Source organism: Garra rufa, chromosome 22, assembly GCF_049309525.1.
Source record: "Garra rufa chromosome 22, GarRuf1.0, whole genome shotgun sequence".
Taxonomy (NCBI): domain Eukaryota; kingdom Metazoa; phylum Chordata; class Actinopteri; order Cypriniformes; family Cyprinidae; genus Garra; species Garra rufa.
Window position 1 is genome coordinate 8,298,372 of NC_133382.1, and position 19,285 is coordinate 8,317,656.

General features: G+C 37.7%; 1 protein-coding gene across 1 annotated transcript in view; it reads right to left on the reverse strand.

Moving 5' to 3' along the window:
• The window catches only part of pcdh15b (protocadherin-related 15b), a 277,431-nt gene that overhangs the window by 27,275 nt on the left and 230,871 nt on the right, over positions 1-19,285 (reverse strand). Inside the window, exons 24-27 of the mRNA XM_073828840.1 lie at positions 12,612-12,827; positions 11,276-11,364; positions 6,522-6,698; positions 4,915-5,133 (exon numbers count right to left, since the gene is read on the reverse strand). Coding sequence (XP_073684941.1) covers positions 4,915-5,133; positions 6,522-6,698; positions 11,276-11,364; positions 12,612-12,827 — 701 coding nt within the window. The remainder of the gene's footprint in view (positions 1-4,914; positions 5,134-6,521; positions 6,699-11,275; positions 11,365-12,611; positions 12,828-19,285) is intronic.

A 19,285-nucleotide genomic window follows, 5' to 3' on the forward strand; every position in this document is an offset into this window, starting at 1 on the left:
CTACAGTTATCCCTACTTGAGACTGTTTTTCTGCCATGTTAAACACAACACAAGACACTGGAGCAGAAGGTAAAGGCGAGTATGGCAACATCACTTCATAAAGTTGCATTAATAGATCATTTTATTATCATACAACCATCAGAACTGCATATACAGTCAAGCCCGAAATTAATCATACCTCTGGCAAATTCTGACTTAAAGTTACAACCAGCAAGTTTTTTTTTTTTTTTTTTTAGAAATGACACAGACGTCTCCCAGAAGATTATAAGACGATGTACAAGAGGCATCATTGTGGAAAAAATATTGAAAAATTATTAAAACACACCCAAAACATTAGGTTCCCACCACCATGTTTGACAGTGGGGATGGTGTTCTTAGGGTTGAAGGCTTCTCCTTTTGTACACCAAATGAAGGCTACATCATTGTGGCCAAACAATTCAATTTTTGTTTTATCTGTCCATAAAACAGAAGACCAGAAATCTTCTTCCTCGTCCAGATGAGCATTTGCAAAGGCCAAGTGGGCTTTTGTGTGCCTTATCTGGAGAAGTGGTGTCCTCCTTGGTCTGCGTCCGTGGAACCCAGCGGTGTGCAGTGTCCGTTGGACTGTCTGTCTTGAGATGTTGCCACCAGCAGAGCCCACATTCATCAGGATGGCCTTGGTGGTGATCCTTGGATTCTTTTTTACCTCTCTCACCATCCTCCCGGCCAGCACAGGTGTCACTTTTGGCTTCCAACCACGTCCTCTGAGAATTTTCACAGTGCGGAAAACATTTAGATATGGTCTTATAGCCCTTTCCTGACTTGTGAGCAGCCACAATGCACAGCCGCAGGTCCTCGAGAGCTAATTTGTCTTAGCCATGACTGTCCACAAACCAACAGCAGAGAGCTTCTGTTTTTCACCTGTTGAGTTGATTAAAACAGCTGTTTCCAATAAATCAGGATAATTAGGATGCTTCAGAACAGCTTGAACTATTTGGAATGGTATAGAACTTTGGATTTTCCCATAGACTGTGACAGTTTGAAAAGGGTATAAATAATTTTGGACATGCCACTTTTTGTTCAAATGTAAATAAAAGCTGAGAAATATTTTTTTCCACAATGATGCCTCTTGTACATCATCTTATTATCTTTTGGGAGAAGCCTGTGTCATTTCCGGTCAAAAAAAAACTTGAATAAAAGTAACTTTAAGTCAGAATTTGCCAGGGGTATGAATAATTTCGGGCTTGACTGTATATATATATTAGTGGTGGGCATAGATACATTTTTTAAATCTAGATTAATCTCACTGTAATCTTGGAATTAATCTAGATTAATCTAGATTAAAATGGCTAATTTGAATTCTCAAGCCAGGTGGCGCATTAGACCAGGGGCTCATCTCCTGTTTCCAAAATGCATCACAAACTACTTGACAATTGCATTTACAACACAATTAACTATACAAACTTGTGTAACCAACTATTCCTACACTGCATGTACTTCTGCGTAAAAGGCTGTTCGACGTGCGCGTTGCAGTTAAATACACAGACGCGCATGGGCATGGATATCTGCGTGCATAGTCTTCGGTTAAACTGCGTTGCTTTTAGAAGCGTCAATTCAGTTGTTGCATATAGTTTAATGTCTTTATTTCGGGATTATCAAAGTAAATTATAACTTACGCACGTGCACCAGTAAAAAGGGTCTAGCAACGCCCCTGCCCTAAAGCAAACCCCGCGGCTTCATAGCTGCATCCATGTTAGCACGTCTCGTTCGATGTGGTAATTTCACAGTAGGCATACGCACAGGTTCGAAGACTCGTTCTCGCCCCCTACAGTGCAATTCGGCTAGGTATACATCCGGGCTAAAATATCAAGGTTAAAGTCATCATAGCTTGCGTAGTATAGACCCAGCTCCCAACCCAACTTTGAGAATAGATTAACTGCGATATTTTTTTTATCGCCCGATAAGAGTCTCACGTTAACGCAGCACGTTAACGCCGATAACGGCCCAGCACTAATGGAGTTATACTAAATAATCATGATGGGTTTAATTCACCCACAGAGACGGAGAAGAAGAAACGATTCGCGTTCGTCTTAAGATCCACTGAAGCTGCTGTCAGTGCCGTGGGTGTGATCGTTTGAGCTCTGAGCGCTCTCTGCACTCAAGCAACAACAAAGCATTTAACATTTAATGCATTTAACAACAAAGCATTTAAAGTCATTGTTAGTTGTTTAACTGTGTGATGGATTGGACAAGCCTCGACTGGGCTCATCTATTTAAAAACGGCCTGTCAACTGTGATGAAACTGCCCGGTATTATAACACCATTTTTGATTCTGTCGCTCTAGTGTCCTGAATGCGTTTGTGACTTCAGCACGAAGCACATACATGTCAAAGTCTAGTTTTGTGTATCAATACCACAAGTTTTTGTTTTTATTTGGCATACTATTTATATGCACTTTTCATGAGATTGGGTTGGTTCATTCATACAGATAGGGCTGGGCGATATGGCAAAAAAAAATGATCACAATATTTTTTTTCATATCAGTCGATATCGATAATTATCATGATAAATGTCAAATCTTTATATCTATCCATTTTAAAGGCAGATTTTTACTCCTGAATGAAAGAAAAACTAGACAGTTAATTATTATTTATGGCTTATTGTCAGAACATGACAAATACTTTCCAAACAATGATCAATTAAGGGAAAGAATACAGATTAGAATATTACTAGTAAAATCAACATCAATAGAATACAATATTATTAATATTAATAGAATATATATAAAATGTTTTTATAAAAAAATAAGAACTGTAATATGATACAACACAAGCTCTGACTGTAAATGCACAGTGATTTTTAATTATATTTATCATTCAACAAAAATAAGAATAGACAAAACATTTTGTATAAATAAAAAAATATAAATATAAATAAAAAAATAATGGCTCAGGGCTCTACGCTTACTTTTCTTGCCAACCTAAAAAATTTAGGAGCACATTCTAAACAATAATCAAAACTCTGATAAAAATGTTTTGCCTTCCTATTACGATGTGATATTTGACTCCTCAAAGTGATTTACAGGGGAATTTTGTTTTTTACCTTTGTTTTTACCTTTTCATATGTTTAATGAGGCTCAGAGGTGACATGAGTGCAATCAAAATGATCATAAATTCATGTTGAGATTAATGTTTTAAATAAAACATTTTGAATACAGAAATATTAAAGATTAAAATAACTGAACAGATCTGCCAGCAGGTGGCGGTAAGACACTGATTTAATTACTGAATCATATCATTCATTTGATTCGTTCGAACGGATGGTTCACTTGGGAATAAAGCAAGTGACTCTCTTTATGAATGGGAAATTGAATCATTTCACTAGATTCATTTAAAAACGCACGTTTCATTCATAAACGAAACACCGCTGTGTTTGAATGGAGATGCGCGCAGTTGTGACTTGTTTCAGATTACTTTTGACAATGAAATAGAGCAAAATTGTAGTCAGACAATGTAAGTCACTTAATAATAACTTCTTGTTTATTTAACTGCTGTATCAGATCAATATCTAATTTACAAACTCCCTTAAAAATTATTAAAAGCTGTCACTCATCTTAGTTCGCGATATCACAAAGCTCTATTATAAACAACGACGGTCTCTTTACTGCACAATCAGTCTCTTATATACACTCTCTCTACACTTTATTTATGAAAGGATTGGTGAGATATGTCTGTGATGCATTACTCAACGTTGCAAAAACACGTAGAAACCTTTGAAGCTCCCCTCAACGCAAACACAAATATGCTGATGGGGTCAGTCGCACATGGTGCCCCTAAATATTTTTTTTTACAGTCGCACGTACTAATTTTTAGTCGCAAATGCGAGTGAAATGGTCGCACTGTAGAGCCATGTGGCTGTAAACTAATTACTGCGTGCGGCATCCGGAAGTGCGGGCAGCAAAATGCCTGCGCAGCGTTACGCATAGTGCGTAAACATTATAGCGCTTATCAAACTGTCATTATCGTTTTATCGAAAAAAAAAAAAAAAAAAAACTATATCGTGATAATTATCGTTATCGAATTATCGCCCAGCCCTACATACAGATATGTATTTAAGCAGATGTTTTAATCTGCTGAATAAATAAAACATTTTTAAGTCTCTCACCTGTAAGCTACTGCTGTCAGTCCCAAACAGTAACTGTGAATGCAGCCATAATGTGCATTTCTATTTATTTTATTGTATCACTGCCCTGTAATTCTTTCTTTCTTGTCTCTGTGCTTTCTTTTTCTTTTTTTATCAATTTATTGTTATTATTTAACTTTTTCTCTCTTCTTATTTTTTTTATTTATTGTTATTTTCTTTCATTTTTATTAATTATTTATTGTTATTTCTTTTTCTCTTTTCTTATTATTTTTCTTTATTGTTATTTTCTTTCTTTCTTTGTTGTTATTATTTATTTTTGTAAAGTGTTAATTATGAGAATGTTTGAATACAATATTAATACAAGATTAATAGCAGAAGTTAAAGTTATTATTTATTGATAGTTTAACTAAAGAATTCATTAACTGTTACAAAAAATAAATAGATTAACTGAAAAATAATCAATAGATAGTCGACTAATCAGAAAAATTATCGATAGATTAGTCGGCAATAAAAATAATCGTTAGCTGCAAATATTAATGTTTTATGAAAATGACCAATTGTTTTGTTAGATAAGACCCTTCTTCCTTGGTTGGGATCGTTTAGAGCCCTTTGAAGCTGCATTTAAACTGCAATTTGGAAGTTTAAACTCACGTGCACCACAGAAGTCAACTATATGGAGAACATTCCTGAAGACCTCAAGAAACAATTTCTTTACAACCGAAGAAAGAAAAATTTTGTTCTGGAAGTGAATTTCTCCTTTAAGGTCCACTGGACTATAGTGGCGACACTTACTGTCGGTAGGTGATGATGACGATGAGAATGGCTGGGATACAGCACATGATGATGATGACGGCCAGGGCCAGCAGGGCTCCTTCAGTGTATCCAACAGACTGAACCGCCTTCTTAACGCTCTCCACCACATCCGGCGTGCGGATTTCCAGAATGCGTCCTCCGCGACCTAGATAGGGCTGGAACTCCTTGTTGATGTCCAATAACTTCCCATCTAAAAACCTGTAAAAACCACAGGAACAGTCACATATGTGGCCTTCCATATGCTATTTGACTAGTTCTGCAGTGCAAGCCACATAAATCTAGCAATAAAGATCTCACTTGCCTTCCAGCCAGTGAACAACCGAGCGAATGAATTAAAATTCATGAGCCAAACTTTTATAATAAAGTATAAAATGTGCCTTCTTACTTTTTAGTGTAATGTAAACGTAATGTGCTGATTTTATACTTACATTGGCTACTATAAAGCAAAGTTTCTAAGTAGCATTCACCCTGCTGACAGTTGAATAAAACAAAAGACTGAATGTTGTCTATATTAGAGCTAACGAGTTTGAAAGCACATATGGCAGCCTACAATTCATGATATGCCCGTACAAGCATTAGAAACCGTGCTGTCTGAGCAGGCTAATTACTGTGACAAAACAGACAATCTGGCTACAGATTTAACCACAAGTCTCATTTTATGAAAAATGAGAATATGTCTAAACAAACATAAACATACACTCCATCAGCTTTATCATGCTGCTTGGGTGAAAAATGGGTAAACAAAAAATAGACTATGAATAACACTAACTAATGGCTAGGGGAACGTGGTATCTTAAATAATGCTATGAGTAAAGTTATAGCACACTAAGTGTTTATATAAAAATGTGTGAAATTCTTGTAGCTTCATGACATTACGGTTGAACCATAGACTATATTAACAATGTCCTTACTACCTTTCTGGGCCTTGAACATGTCAATTTTGGTGCTGTCTATGTAGGTTCAGAAAGCTCTTGGATTTCATCAAAAATATCTTTATTTGTGTTCTGAATATGAACAAAGGTCTTACCAGGTTTAAAATGACATGAGGGTGAGTAATTAATGACAGAATTTAAATTTTTAAGTGAATTATCCCTTTAACCCTTTTTGTCCAGTGAATTAAATACTTTACAAATGAATGGAAATAAAATACAAATATAAATAACAAATGAAAGCTGATGTTTAGCTGAAAGCAAGCCAAGAAATCCAACATGCATCTTTAGACGGTAAAAGTGACTCATATTTCTATTCACAGCAATGACAATCACAATTTTGGGACACAGTTCAGGCTGTTTTTTTTTTCTGCTCAGGTTGGATTTTTCAAATCCAAATCATGTCTACTTCATGCACCAACAACATTCTTGGTTTGACATTTTTGAGATGTGTAGCGCTCTGCATTTTTGCATTACTCCATCTAAATAATATAAAGCAGTTCTTTCCATTTACTGTATAGCTCAAAAACTCATCTATATCCCAGTGTGAAGTAGCGGTTCTAGCAGGTTTGAGGGAAAGGCCAGGAGATTGAGAGAGAGAAGAGCAGAGCAGAAATAGAGTTTGGGCAGGTAAGTTGGATGAGAGGAAGCACTTACTTGAAGAGTTCCTGTCTTGAGAGAGCTCTGTTGGTCAGAGGGTCGATTGCATAAACCATCAGGTCAGATTTTGAGTAGTCCTCCTGTTCATAACCCTCGCCAAACCGCCGCGGCCCGATCGACTCTACAACAAGTTTAGCTCCTGGGATCTGGTCCTGGACGTAGCGCTCTAAAATCCTGCATTGAGAGACAGAAAATGACAGATCAAGACATTTTATTTACTGTTTTTCAGGCTATTGATTTGTATAAGGAATGCTCTATACAAACAGCCTTTTAATGAAGGTTTTACTTAGGGCACATTCTTAAAACTATGGAACCCTGTTTCCACCACTGAATTAAAAAAATAAAACAAAAACTAGGTAATTACAACTTTTTCTCATAGTTTAGACTTTTCTTGCATTTGCGAGTTTATATCTCACAATTCTGACTTTATAATAAGCTAGCGAGGTATAAAGTCAGAATTGTGAGATATAAACTTGCAATTCTACAAAAAATATTTTAAACTTTTTTCCCTTAGAATTTGACTTTATAATTGCAAATTTATTTCTCACAGTTCTGAGAAAAGAAGTCAGAATTGCAAATTTAATAGCTATAAACTCACAAATATAATATAATATAAACAACTGTAAGGATAAAAAAAAGTAAGTATTGCAAGAAATAAACAAAATTGCGAGTATTAACGACTGGGAGTTACAAATTTACAATTGTGAGAAAAAAAGTTGCAATTACCTTTATTTTTTTTAGTTTTTCAGGAAAACAGGCATGGACTGGTATACAAAACAAAACAAAAAAACAACAACAACAACAAAAAAAAACTGAACAAACAAAAAGGTAATTACAACCTTTTCTCACAATTCTGACTTTTTACTTACAATTGCAAGTTTATATCCCACAATTCTGACTTATTAAGTTATAAAGTCCGATTTGTGAAATATAAACCTGCAATTTTTAAGATTATTTTATTTTTATTTTTTTATTCAGGAAAACGGGCAAGGACTTGCATACAAAACAAAACAAAAACAAAAAACAACAAAAACAGAACAGAACAGAACAAAACAAAAATACAAGATAATTGCAACTTTTTCTCAAAATTTAGATTTTTTTCTCGCAATTGCGCATTTATATCTCATAATTCTGACTCTTTTTTTTCTCAGAATTGTGTGATATAAATTTGCAATACTGACTTTTTTCTCAATTGTGAGTTTATATCTCCCAATTCTGACTTTATAACAAGCTGTTGCGAGTTATAAAGTCAGAATTGTGAGATATAAATTTGCAATTCTAAGAAAAAAGAATCTTTTTTTCCCTTTGAATTTGACTTTAAAATTGCAAATTTATTACTCACTGTTCTGAGAAAAGAAGTCAGAATTGCTAATTTGAGATATATAAAATCACAAATATAAGAGATTTAGTAGATATAAACTCGCAAATGTGAGAAAAAAGTCAGCATTGCAAGAAATAATCAAAATTACAAGTTATAACAGCTGGGAGTTACAAACTTGCAATTGTGAGAAAAAAGTTGCAATTACCATTTTATTTTTTATTCAGGAAAACAGCACAGTCTTTTATACAAAACAAAAAATAAAAATAAAAAAAATAAAACCTAACAAAACACAAAACCAAAGCAAAGAAAAACAAAAACAGCCAAAGATGTTGACTGGCATTGGTGTATATAAACCAACTATTTAAAAATACTGCGTAAGGACTGCGAAAAAAAACATGAACAGCCCCTTGATCTGGAAATGAGAACAAACTAAATTCTTTCTTTCGATCTGCATCGAGTTATTTCTGTGCTAATTTGAGAGCCCCTAAGCCATTAATCGTTGTGCACATATCAGAGAAAATAAGCTGACAATCAACTTCCACACAATCGCAAACATGCACAGCAAACGCTAATTGCAGTAATCACCATAGCCGGAGACATGAAAAAAAAAAAAACATACACAAGAGCGACAATTACTCTGCCTAAATATATCACAAGTGCTGCAAACCCGTATATTAACCATGTTTGTTTGGCTGCAGGGAACAAAAACTGTTTTAAATGCAAAGGTACAAGAAGGACAAATACAAAGCGAGGGCTAAAATGAGCTGTGTAAGACAGCGTCACTTCAAAGCTGGTGTCCTTGTCTCCCAGTAGGTGTCTTTATTACCCCTCAGCTCACATCTCAGAGCAGCCAGCCCTCCTCAGCCAATTACCTGCAGTGCCTTAGATATCCCCCCTTCACAGCTGCTGAGGTGAAATAAGAACATGGGACGAAAAAGAACAGAGGATGGAATGATGACTCTACTTGGAGGAAAGGAACAAGCAGCAGCTTTGCTGGGGAAATAGCCTGGCAAGAGAGAATTGAGGTGGTTTGGGAAAACTCGGGCTGTGAATTCTGTTATCTGACTGTGTACACTAGGAATTTAAATGTGTTTATGTCCTCATATTTGCACTGTAATCTCTCAGCAGGGATGCCTATGAGAAAATGAATATTTTGTCAACATTTACACACGTCGTTCCAAAACCGAATGGATTTCTTTCTTTTATGGAACACAAAAGGAGAAATTCTGAAAAATGTTCATGCTGCCCTTTTCCATATGATGAAAATAAATGATGATGGGTGATGTTGAGTGCCAAAAAAGCCATAAAAACATACTAAAAGCATGATGAAAGTGGTACATATGACTTGTGCGCTGTTTTTATAGTAACACTTTTCTCACCAATTCTCTATTAATAAGTAGCAAATTAGCAGTTTATTTAAGCAAAAGTCATAGTTAATAGTTAATAGTGAGAATTGACCATTTTTATCAAATCTCATTTGCATCTCAGTTTTGAGAAGTCAGCATTAAAAGAAATAAGCTCACAATTGCAAGAAAAATGTCAAAATTGAGACTTATTATAACTGGGAGTTACAAACTTGCAACTGTGAGAAAAAAAGAAGTTGCAATTACCTAAAAAACAAACAAAAAAAATGCTCAAATCTCATTTACATACAATTCAACAATAACATATGGCTTCAAATCACCTTGAATATAGTGCATACAGAGTGAATATAGTCCAAGGCCATCAATAAATACACACACACACACACACACACACACACACACACACACACACACACACACACACACACACACACACACACACACACACACACACACATATACATATATATATATATATATATATATATATATATATATATTCAGTTCTTTCTAGTCCTTAAATCTGATATAAGAGCTAATAAGAGTGTGATATTATAGTGATATTATTGTAATCGTATCACTCCGCTTGTGGTACTTCTTCCAGCAAGTGTCATGGCAGACGTCCAAATCCAGTATCATTTTATAATCATTACTATTTTTGTGTCACAGAATGTAGTTTTAAGAGGTTTTCAGGTGAGAATGTACTTTTTTATAGCTAAAATATGCAGTTTGTTAATAAAGATAATGTCTATTTGAAAATTTGCATCAATGATGATGTCCCTGCAGTGGTTAAACATGAGATATAATTCATTTTGGGCAAATCTAACAGGCAGTCTTTGGTCTCATAAATCTATCATTTGTTCCAGAGCAAATCGTTTTGGCAAAATCGTATTATGTTTATGTAAATTCAATGCTGTATGTCAGAGTGCTGCCTGAGTACTTTTGACTGAATTACCTAGCAACTGGCTGTTGTTGTTGTTTATTAAATATAATTACTCAATAAATAATGTTTGATATAAATAATAGTAGTATTTAATAATAATGTTTAGTATTAAAAAAACATGCATGTTCATGATGGTGATTTTAGTTACACTGTTTTGCAATTAGATGGCGACGAGATTGTTTTTAGAGACAGCAGTTAAGACTTTTCATTGAAAAAAATTAATGCAGTCATAATCGGAAGTTGTTTTTAGTTTCAACATTAGCTTAACGCAGATAACAAATGCACTGAGCAGCACTGTCATCAGAAATCACCCTAAACAGATGAAAGATGAAAAATATGCTTTCCTCAGTGGACATTGAAACTAATTGTGAATATGAGATTGATCTGAAGAATGATTGCTGTATCAGATGCAAGTAATCGCACTTGCCCTGTCCATCTTTCTCTCTTTCTCTCATAATACTGTACTATACATAATACAGTGAGCTTTTAATGCAGTAATACAATAAGCTTTTAATGAAGCAACTCAACGTTTCTTTGTTACTAGTTATAAATTTGAATCCGCAGCACAAGGAAGTAGTTCTGCACAAAAGAAGTTTTTAAAGACACTCTGTTGTTATGTTGTTAATGTATTTACACACTCATGGTGTTGAACTGTTGTATATTTGCAATATCACACTTATAGACTTGAGATATGGCATTATATCAGCACGCTGTGATTACCTACGGTCGTATCACAGCCGTGCCAATATACAGCCATATCTTACATCTACTTGTGTTTTTTCTATTTTTTTTTGTAACAATATGAAGTGAATTTTTGGTTAACTATTTATTTAAGCATTTTAATTTAGAGGAAGACAAGGATAAGAAGACAGAGGAAGGTGGGGGTTCTGGTTATTCTGCTCTTGCTGCAGATGTTACACAGTGTGGGTCCTGCTTCTATCTAAGAGGGGTTGACAGAATCAAGCAGCCCACTGATTTATCCCCAACATAAACATCTGCACCCGCAGGAGTCAAGTACTCATGCATACATTACAACTTCAAGCGCGCTTCTCCTTCTGCCAGGAACGTTATGTTGGGGAGTACATTATATCTGGATCAAGTGTGTTTGCATAGAATGCATTACCCAATTAGCTGATCCTTGTTCTGTTCAACTACAGTGGGCGGCACGTTGGATACGACCACCTGCATGTCCAGCTGGTTAACCACTGACACCTGGGAGAGACGAGACAAAAATAAGCTGGTTATAAAAGAGAAAATGATAGTGTAGGCTCTGAACTGTGTAACATTTTAAATATATGCTGTTTCTGTTAAATCAAGCTCTGTACATTAAATACAGTCTTGCTGGCATCAACTAGATGCCCCTATATACCTCTACATCTTCAACTTACAGGCCAAGTGCAGGTTCAGGATATTGAGTTCTATTGAGAGATTGATTTATGGGTTTAAATACTGCTGGAGCCCCTCAGCCCACAAGAAAATCAATGGCTCTTTTGCATCAGCTTTGGACGTTCTTCAGGAAAGCTTACAGGGACTGTATTTTTCTAATCAAAATCAGCTAAGGGAGTTGCTTCTGCTGTAAAATCACATGATGGATTGCTTCTCAAGACAGATTACTGCTTTAAACTTTAATCAATCTATTCAAACTGGCTCGGGATTGTGTATTTAAAGGCAAAGTGTGTAATTTCCGTCCTTCTTACAACACCAGAATTGCACCTCATCCCCAATTTTTGGAGAATAAAATGTCACAATTTGGTTGAAATAATGTTACATTGTCATTCAGTGTAACACAATATTTATGAAAAAATTCAAACAACATGCTTATTCTGACTTGTACATATTAAAATGTATAATATAATAAGGGAGCATATTAAATTTTATTGTGTTATAAATTAGTAAATATATATATGTATATATATATATATATATATATATATATATATATATATATATATATATATATATATATATATTTTTTTTTTTTTTTATTTTTATTAATTAATTAATTAATTTATTTATTTTTGAAAAAAACAATAATTTAAAGCAGTATTACACTGTATTGTTTTAATTTATTACAGCAAAATGTTTAATTTTGCTTTTTAATTTGTCTAGATTTGTATCTTGAACCAGGGTTTTTTAGGTCCAGTGGAAATGATATGAAATAAAAAAAAAAATTCAGAGTGATAAATAAATAAATTAATAATTTAATTTTAAATATAAATAAAATATTAAAATGAATTGACATTAAATTGAAATAAATAACTACAAGTAAGAATAGTAATTATTTAAATAAATAGATAATACATGTAACAGCACAGTACTAGTGAGTAAAAAACTTATATTTAAGACTTAAACTCTTTTTAAGACTTTCTGAAGTTGAGAACTGCTCAAAAGAGTCATTTGATGACTTTTGAATGAGAAATCCCACAAAAAAAAAAAAACACTCTTGATCACATACGTACCACCACTTGAGCGCTGCTGCTGAGTCCCTCCCCGTAGTCATCGGTAGCAACCACGTCAAATTTAAAGTAGGAGCGCCTCATGTTTCTGTACATGATGGCTGTCTTAATTACTCCTGTGAAGGGCTCAATAACAAAGCCATCTTTGCCGTCAGTAGTTGGGGGGATAATCAGCCTGTACAGCATGGCACTGTAATTCCCTGTGTCCTTATCCACAGCCTGTCAGATACAATAGAGCACAGACATGTCAAAGAGAGGAATAGCCACGAGCTACTTATCACCTACAACACAGAGCTGCTCAACCTCTGCTGTCGCACACATTTCCTCCTCTGGACTTTAGGGGGAGCTCCAAGCTCCGATTTCACAGCACCGACGTCACTTTGGCTCCGTCTCAGCTGAACATTATAGCACTCCACTGCGGTGACAATGATTTATAATGGCTTTTTACAAGAGAGGGGAACGGGCGGCTCCACGGACAGCAGGGTGCCCCGGACTAGGCAGATCATTAACACAAATGAGACTTTTTCCAATATGCCTGTAAGACCTGTTTCAATAAATACAGTAAGTGTGTATTAAAGGCCCTTCCAAACAAAAGGTCCGCCTTTAATTGGTCATTTAGTGAGGCTGAGCATGGACAGAATGCACAACTTGGCGGTGGAAACCTCTGATTGCCTTTGCATTGCAATTCTTGAGTCGAAACTATGAAATTGAACATAATAGTCTCATTTTCTTTTCTTTCTTTGTGTTTCTATTTCAGATTTAACCTGAGGAACATCAGAAAGGCCATGTTTTCTTATAAGGCAGATATCTGAGAAAATAAGAGTTCTGTCTTTTGCACAACTCATGGCGGAAACCTTCGATTGCTGCTTCTACAAAGATCTTGAGTCCAAACTGTGTGAAACTGAATCCGTATTTCCACAAAGTCTAATTTTTCTTTTCTTTTTTCATGTTTCAGAGAAAACTAATTTTTTCTCAGGGAGGCCAATATTTTTTTCAATATGCACTGAAGACCCATTTCAAAAGATAGAATACGTGTGTATTAAAGGCTCATGCAAACAAAAGGTCAGTGGTTTAAATGATCATTTCATGAGGCTAAGCATGGACACAATGTGTAACTCACAGCGGAAACCTTTGCTGCTGCGACACACATCTTGAGATGCAACTGTGTGAAACTGAATTAGTATTTCCACAAAAGTGTTTTTGTCCCTTTGGTTTCTACCTCAGATTAAACTCAAGGAACATCAGAAAGGGCATGTTTTCTTAGAAGGCAGATATTTTTCTAATATGCCTGGAAGACCAATCTCGTTAAAAAGGCTACAGTAAGTGTATTAAAAGGTCTGTCTTTTGCACAACTCATGGTGGAATCCTTCGATCGCTGCTTTTACAAAGATCTTGAGTCTAAACTATGTGAAATTGAATCCGTATTTCCACAAAAGTCTAATTTTTCTTTTTTTTTCTTTCGTGTTTTTGACCTCGGAGTAAACTCAAGGAACATCAAAAAGGCAATTTTTTCTCAGATTAATATTCTTATATATATTTTTTTCAATATGCATTGAAGACCCATTTCAAAAGAAGGCAGATATTTTTCAATATGCCTGCAAGACCCATCTCATTAAATACAGTAAGTGAGTATTAAAAGCCATTGCAAATAAAAGGCCCATCTTTTGATGGTCACTCAGTGAGGCTGAGTGTGCACACATTGCGCAGCTCGTGGCGGAAACCTTCGATCGCAGCTGTTGCACAGATCCTGGGTCGACATATCAGACAGGCAATGTTTTCTTAAAAGGCTGATATTTTTTTCCAGTACCACTGATCCATTTCATTAAATACTTTAGAATACTAACTCCCAGAATAAAAAAAAAAATCCTGAATTCCTGATGTCATCTAAGATGTTCATGTCTTTCTTTCTTCAGTCGAAAAGAAATAAAGGTTTTTGAGTAAAAAAACAATCCAGGATTTTTCTCCAGATAGTGGACTTCAATGGTGGCCAACGGGTTAAAGGTCCAAATTGCAGTTTCAGTGCAGCTTCAAAGGGCTCTACGTGATCCCAGCTGAGAAATAAGGGTCTTATCTAATGAAATGATCAGTCATTTTCTAAAAAAAAAAACAAAAAACAAAAAAAACATACTTTTTAACCACAAATGCTTGTCTCACACTAGCTCTGATGTGCATGTGCATCTTTTAAGTGCACGTGCGTCTTTTTATCTATCGAAATGATCGGTTATTTTAAAAAAAAAGACAATTTATATACTTTTTAACCTCAAATGCTCATCTTGTCAAGCTCTGCGTGAACTCTGTGTATTCCGGTTCAAGACAGTTAGGGTAGGTCGAAAAACTCCCATCTCATTTTCTCCTCCAACTTCAAAATCATCCTACATCGGGGCTGTTGCTAGTAGCCCCGTACTGGCCGGCCCGAGTATGGTTCTCGGACCTAATTGCTTTCCTCGACGGCTCTCCATGGGAGATTCCTGTCAGGAGGGACCTTCTCTCTCAGGCTGGGGGCGCGATCTGCCACCCCCACCCAGAGAGGTGGAAGTTATGGGTATGGCCCCTGAGGGGGCGCAACTCATAGAAGCTGGTCTCTCAACCGAGGTTGTTGAGACCCTTCTTCAATCCAGAGCTCCCTCTACGAGGAAACTATACGGCCTTAAGTGGAACTTGTTTGTTGTATGGTGTCAAGAACACAACTTAGACCCAGTTAACTGCTCGATAGATACAGTACTGGAGTTCCTACAAACTCGTCTTTCCGCGGGGCTAGCTCACTCCACTCTGAAGGTGTATGTGGCGGCTATATCTGCCTTCCACACCCTTCACGGTGGCCTCTCAGTGGGCAGACACCCCCTGGTCGTACGTTTCCTCCGCGGTACACTCAAGCTGAGGCCTCGAGTGAAACCGAGGGTCCCCACGTGGGACCTGGCAGTGGTGCTAGAAGCCCTTTGTAAGCCTCCATTTGAGCCATAGAGGAGATCTCAGATCGCTTGCTTACCATAAAGGCAGCGCTGCTGCTGGCGCTCACCTCCCTAAAGAGAGTAGGGGGACCTGCGAGATAGATGCCATTTCTACTGCTTACGAGTCCTCTGGTCTCCCATCTCCACTGGGGATCAAGGCTCACTCCACTCGAGGCTTGTCAGCCTCGAAAGCTCTCATGGCAGGTGTCCCAATCCAGGACATCTGCAGTGCTGCGGGTTGGTCCTCGCCCCTGACGTTCGTCAGGTTCTACGAACTCGACCTCCGAGCCACTCCAGGCTCGTTCGTCCTCTCGACTTAGCAGGGCTAGGTCTGAGAGAGTTAGCCCCTCCTTAGCCAGGAGAAGACTTCTCAGGGCGCAGAGAAGTCCCTTTCGCCATCCTCTCCTCGTGTGCCTGAGGGCCGAGCAGAGTTTCTCCCCCTGCGGTCGGTTAAACCTGACAAGCGGCGGTAGAGAATGATATCCTCGTGTGCCTGACGGCCGAGGATCTTACAGCCCTCTTGTCCGTGGAATACTAGACAATGGCTTAATTCCCTCGTGTCCTGGCGGGAGTATCAGGCCGAGTCTATTCAGTCCCTCTTGCTCTGGTGGAACCCCAGACAAAGGACTAAGACTCCTCGTGTGCCCGAGGGCCGAGGAGTACCTCCTGCGCTGGCTGGCGACCACGCGGAGGTCTAGTACTTTCCTCGTGTGCCCAAGGGCCGAGGATCACACAGCCCTCTTGTCCGTGGAATACTAGACAATGGCTTATTTCCCTCGCGTCCTGGCGGGAGTACCGGGCCGAGTTTATTCAGTTCCTCTTGTTCTGGCGGAACCCCAGACAAAGGACTAAGACTCCTCGTGTGCCCGAGGGCCGAGGAGTGCCTCCTGCGCTGGCTGGCTACCACGCGGAGGTCTATCACTTTCCTCATGAGCCTGAGGGCCGAGGAGCACCCTTGGAGGTCGAGTGCACTGTCCTCGTGTGCCTGAGGGCCGAGGACCACATACACCCTCTTGTCCGTGGAATACTAGACAATGGTTATTGCGGTCCCTCTTGTTCTGGCGAATCCCAGACAAAGGACTAAGACTCCTCGTGCGCCTGAGGGCCGAGGAGTGCCTCTTGCTCTGGCTGGCGACCAGACAGGGGTCTACTACCTTCCTCGTGTGCCCGAGGGCCGAGGATCATACAGCCCTCTTATCCGTGGAATACTAGACAAAGGCTTCTTTCCGTGCTTTGGCAAGGACCACCAGACACAACTTTCTTCCGCCCTGTTTTAGCAGACACTGCGCAGGGCGTGGAAATTATGGGGGCGTTGACATCTCGTTCCCCATAGCGTTTCTGACGCGGCTCGAGTTCCCGGAAGGGAACGTCTCGGGTTACGTATGTAACCTTAGTTCCCTGAGGGAACGAGACGCCGCGTCACGGACCATAATTCCCGCACCCTGCGGCGCTCGCTTCATGCCTTAGAGCTGCCGTCGGCTTCAAACGCACGTGCTTTATACTTCCTGGTCGCTGACGTCACCGCGCCCGTGACGTCACTCCCGTCGTACGATTGGTTGTTAGACAATTAATCAGAATGCTGCCCGCCAATGGCGTTCCCCATAGCGTTTCTGACGCGGCGTCTCGTTCCCTCAGGGAACTAAGGTTACATACGTAACCCGAGACGTTTTGGTTGATAAGACCCTTCTTCCTCGGCTGGGATTGTTTAGAGCCCTTTGAAGCATTTAAACTGCATTTTGGAAGTTTAAACCTGGGGGCACAATATAAGTCCTCTTTATGGAGAGAAATCCTGAAATGTTTTCCTCAAAAAACAAACTTCTTTACGACTGAAGAAAGAAAGACAAGAACATCTTGGATGACAAGGGGGTGAGTCAATTATCTGTAAATTTTTGTTGTGGAAGTGAACTTCTCCTTTAATTTCTTTTCGACTGAAGAAAGAAAGATATAAACATCTTGAATTACATAGAGGTGAGTAAATTATCAGAACAATTTTATTCTGGAAGTGAACTAATCCTTTAAGTGTGTATTAATGGCCCTGCAAACAAAATGCCAGTCTTTTAATTGGTCATTTAGTGAGTCTAAGCATGAACAGAACGCACAACTCAGCGGTGGAAACCTTTAATCGCCTCGGTTGAAACTGTGAAATTGAATTCGTATTTTCACAAAAGTCTCTTTCACTTTTCATCATGATTCTACCTCAGATTAAACCCGGGCAGCATTAGAAAGTCAGTGTTTTCTCAGCAGGCCAGTAGACTGCATAAACTAATTATCAGATCAGAACGGAACAATGGATGCAGGGCTAATCGGAGAAAACGCTTCCACAACGCAAAGAATAAGCAGTTCTTTCACTGACATCCCTGTCCTTAGGGTTGGCAGAGCATGTAACGGTTTCAATTTTCTCGCCTTTTTCTCCACAAAACTATTTAAAGAGGGATTTCAAAGTAGATTACCCTAATCTACGAACCCCTGAGCCGCTTGAACAAAAAATCCATAGTAAGCGATTTCTGTGACACCTAAGAAATGGACAAAATGCATGACCGTGTATGTCAAGGCAGCATATTTTGAACTTTCAAGTAAACAGAAGACATTGATGATGGTAATCTGTATTTGCAGTGAATGTGACCCTATAAAACCCTGGACTTCTGCTGCGTGGCTTAACTCAGTCTGGGGTCTTGGCTAATAAGGTCTCCTTGAACGAACACAGGACGCCGGGCACCTGATAGCATCGCTGTCACTTTTCTTTTAGTCTGCACATGAACTTAAAGCAGGCTAAAGCCATGTGAGGTAAACCCCCGTCTGAGGGACAGCATGCGGTCTCCATGTCTGATTAGAGTAACTCTGAGGTAATTAAATGGACGACTTTTAAAGGATGTAGTTCTGAGGCCAGAAACATACTTACGCAAGTACGTAAATGTAGACGCTTGTGGAATACATTGCCATTTTGATACCACAGTAAAAACTAATATACCATTAGACACACTTCTTTGAAGTGATACATCAATATAAATATTAAAGTAAATTAGCTTTCAAGTATATCTGAAGAAAAATGTTTTGATTAAAAATTAATTTATTAAAGACAAGAAAACCATAAAAAGAAGACAGAAACCAATTACAAGCAAATGAACAAATAAAAACAGCAGAACAAAGAAACTAATGAATTCAACAGTGCTTGGATTTTGCTGGGTATTTAACGCAAATAAACAGTCTGAAACTGAAAAGAAGCAATTAAATGTAAAATAAAATATTACATAAATACTTAAATTACTGGAAAATAATTGTAATTAAAATTAATGATAGTTTTTTTTTTTGGCCTAACCTAGCCTAACCTACCTTAAAAAAGTTATTAAAAAGTTATCCAGCCAAGAGCTGTGAGTGTTTTTTTTTTTTTTTTTTTTTTTTAAATCTTGTCAATACTGTTGTTTCATTAATATTAATGACATAATAGACAGCGACAGGTCTATTGTAGAAACGTTAGGAATAGTTCTGTTCATTTATACTAGTTTTCACTAGAAATAACATAAACTTTATACTATAGTTTATACTATACTGTTACTTTTGAAATCCCTAGCACTCCCATACTCGAGGGGGTGAAACTTCTGCCATTAAACAGGATTACTAGTTACAGTTGAGGTCAAAAGATTACATACCCCTTTCAGAATCTGCAAAATGTTAATTATTTTACTTTTTGAATTTGAAGATCAGGGTAAATTTAACTTATTATTAAAATAA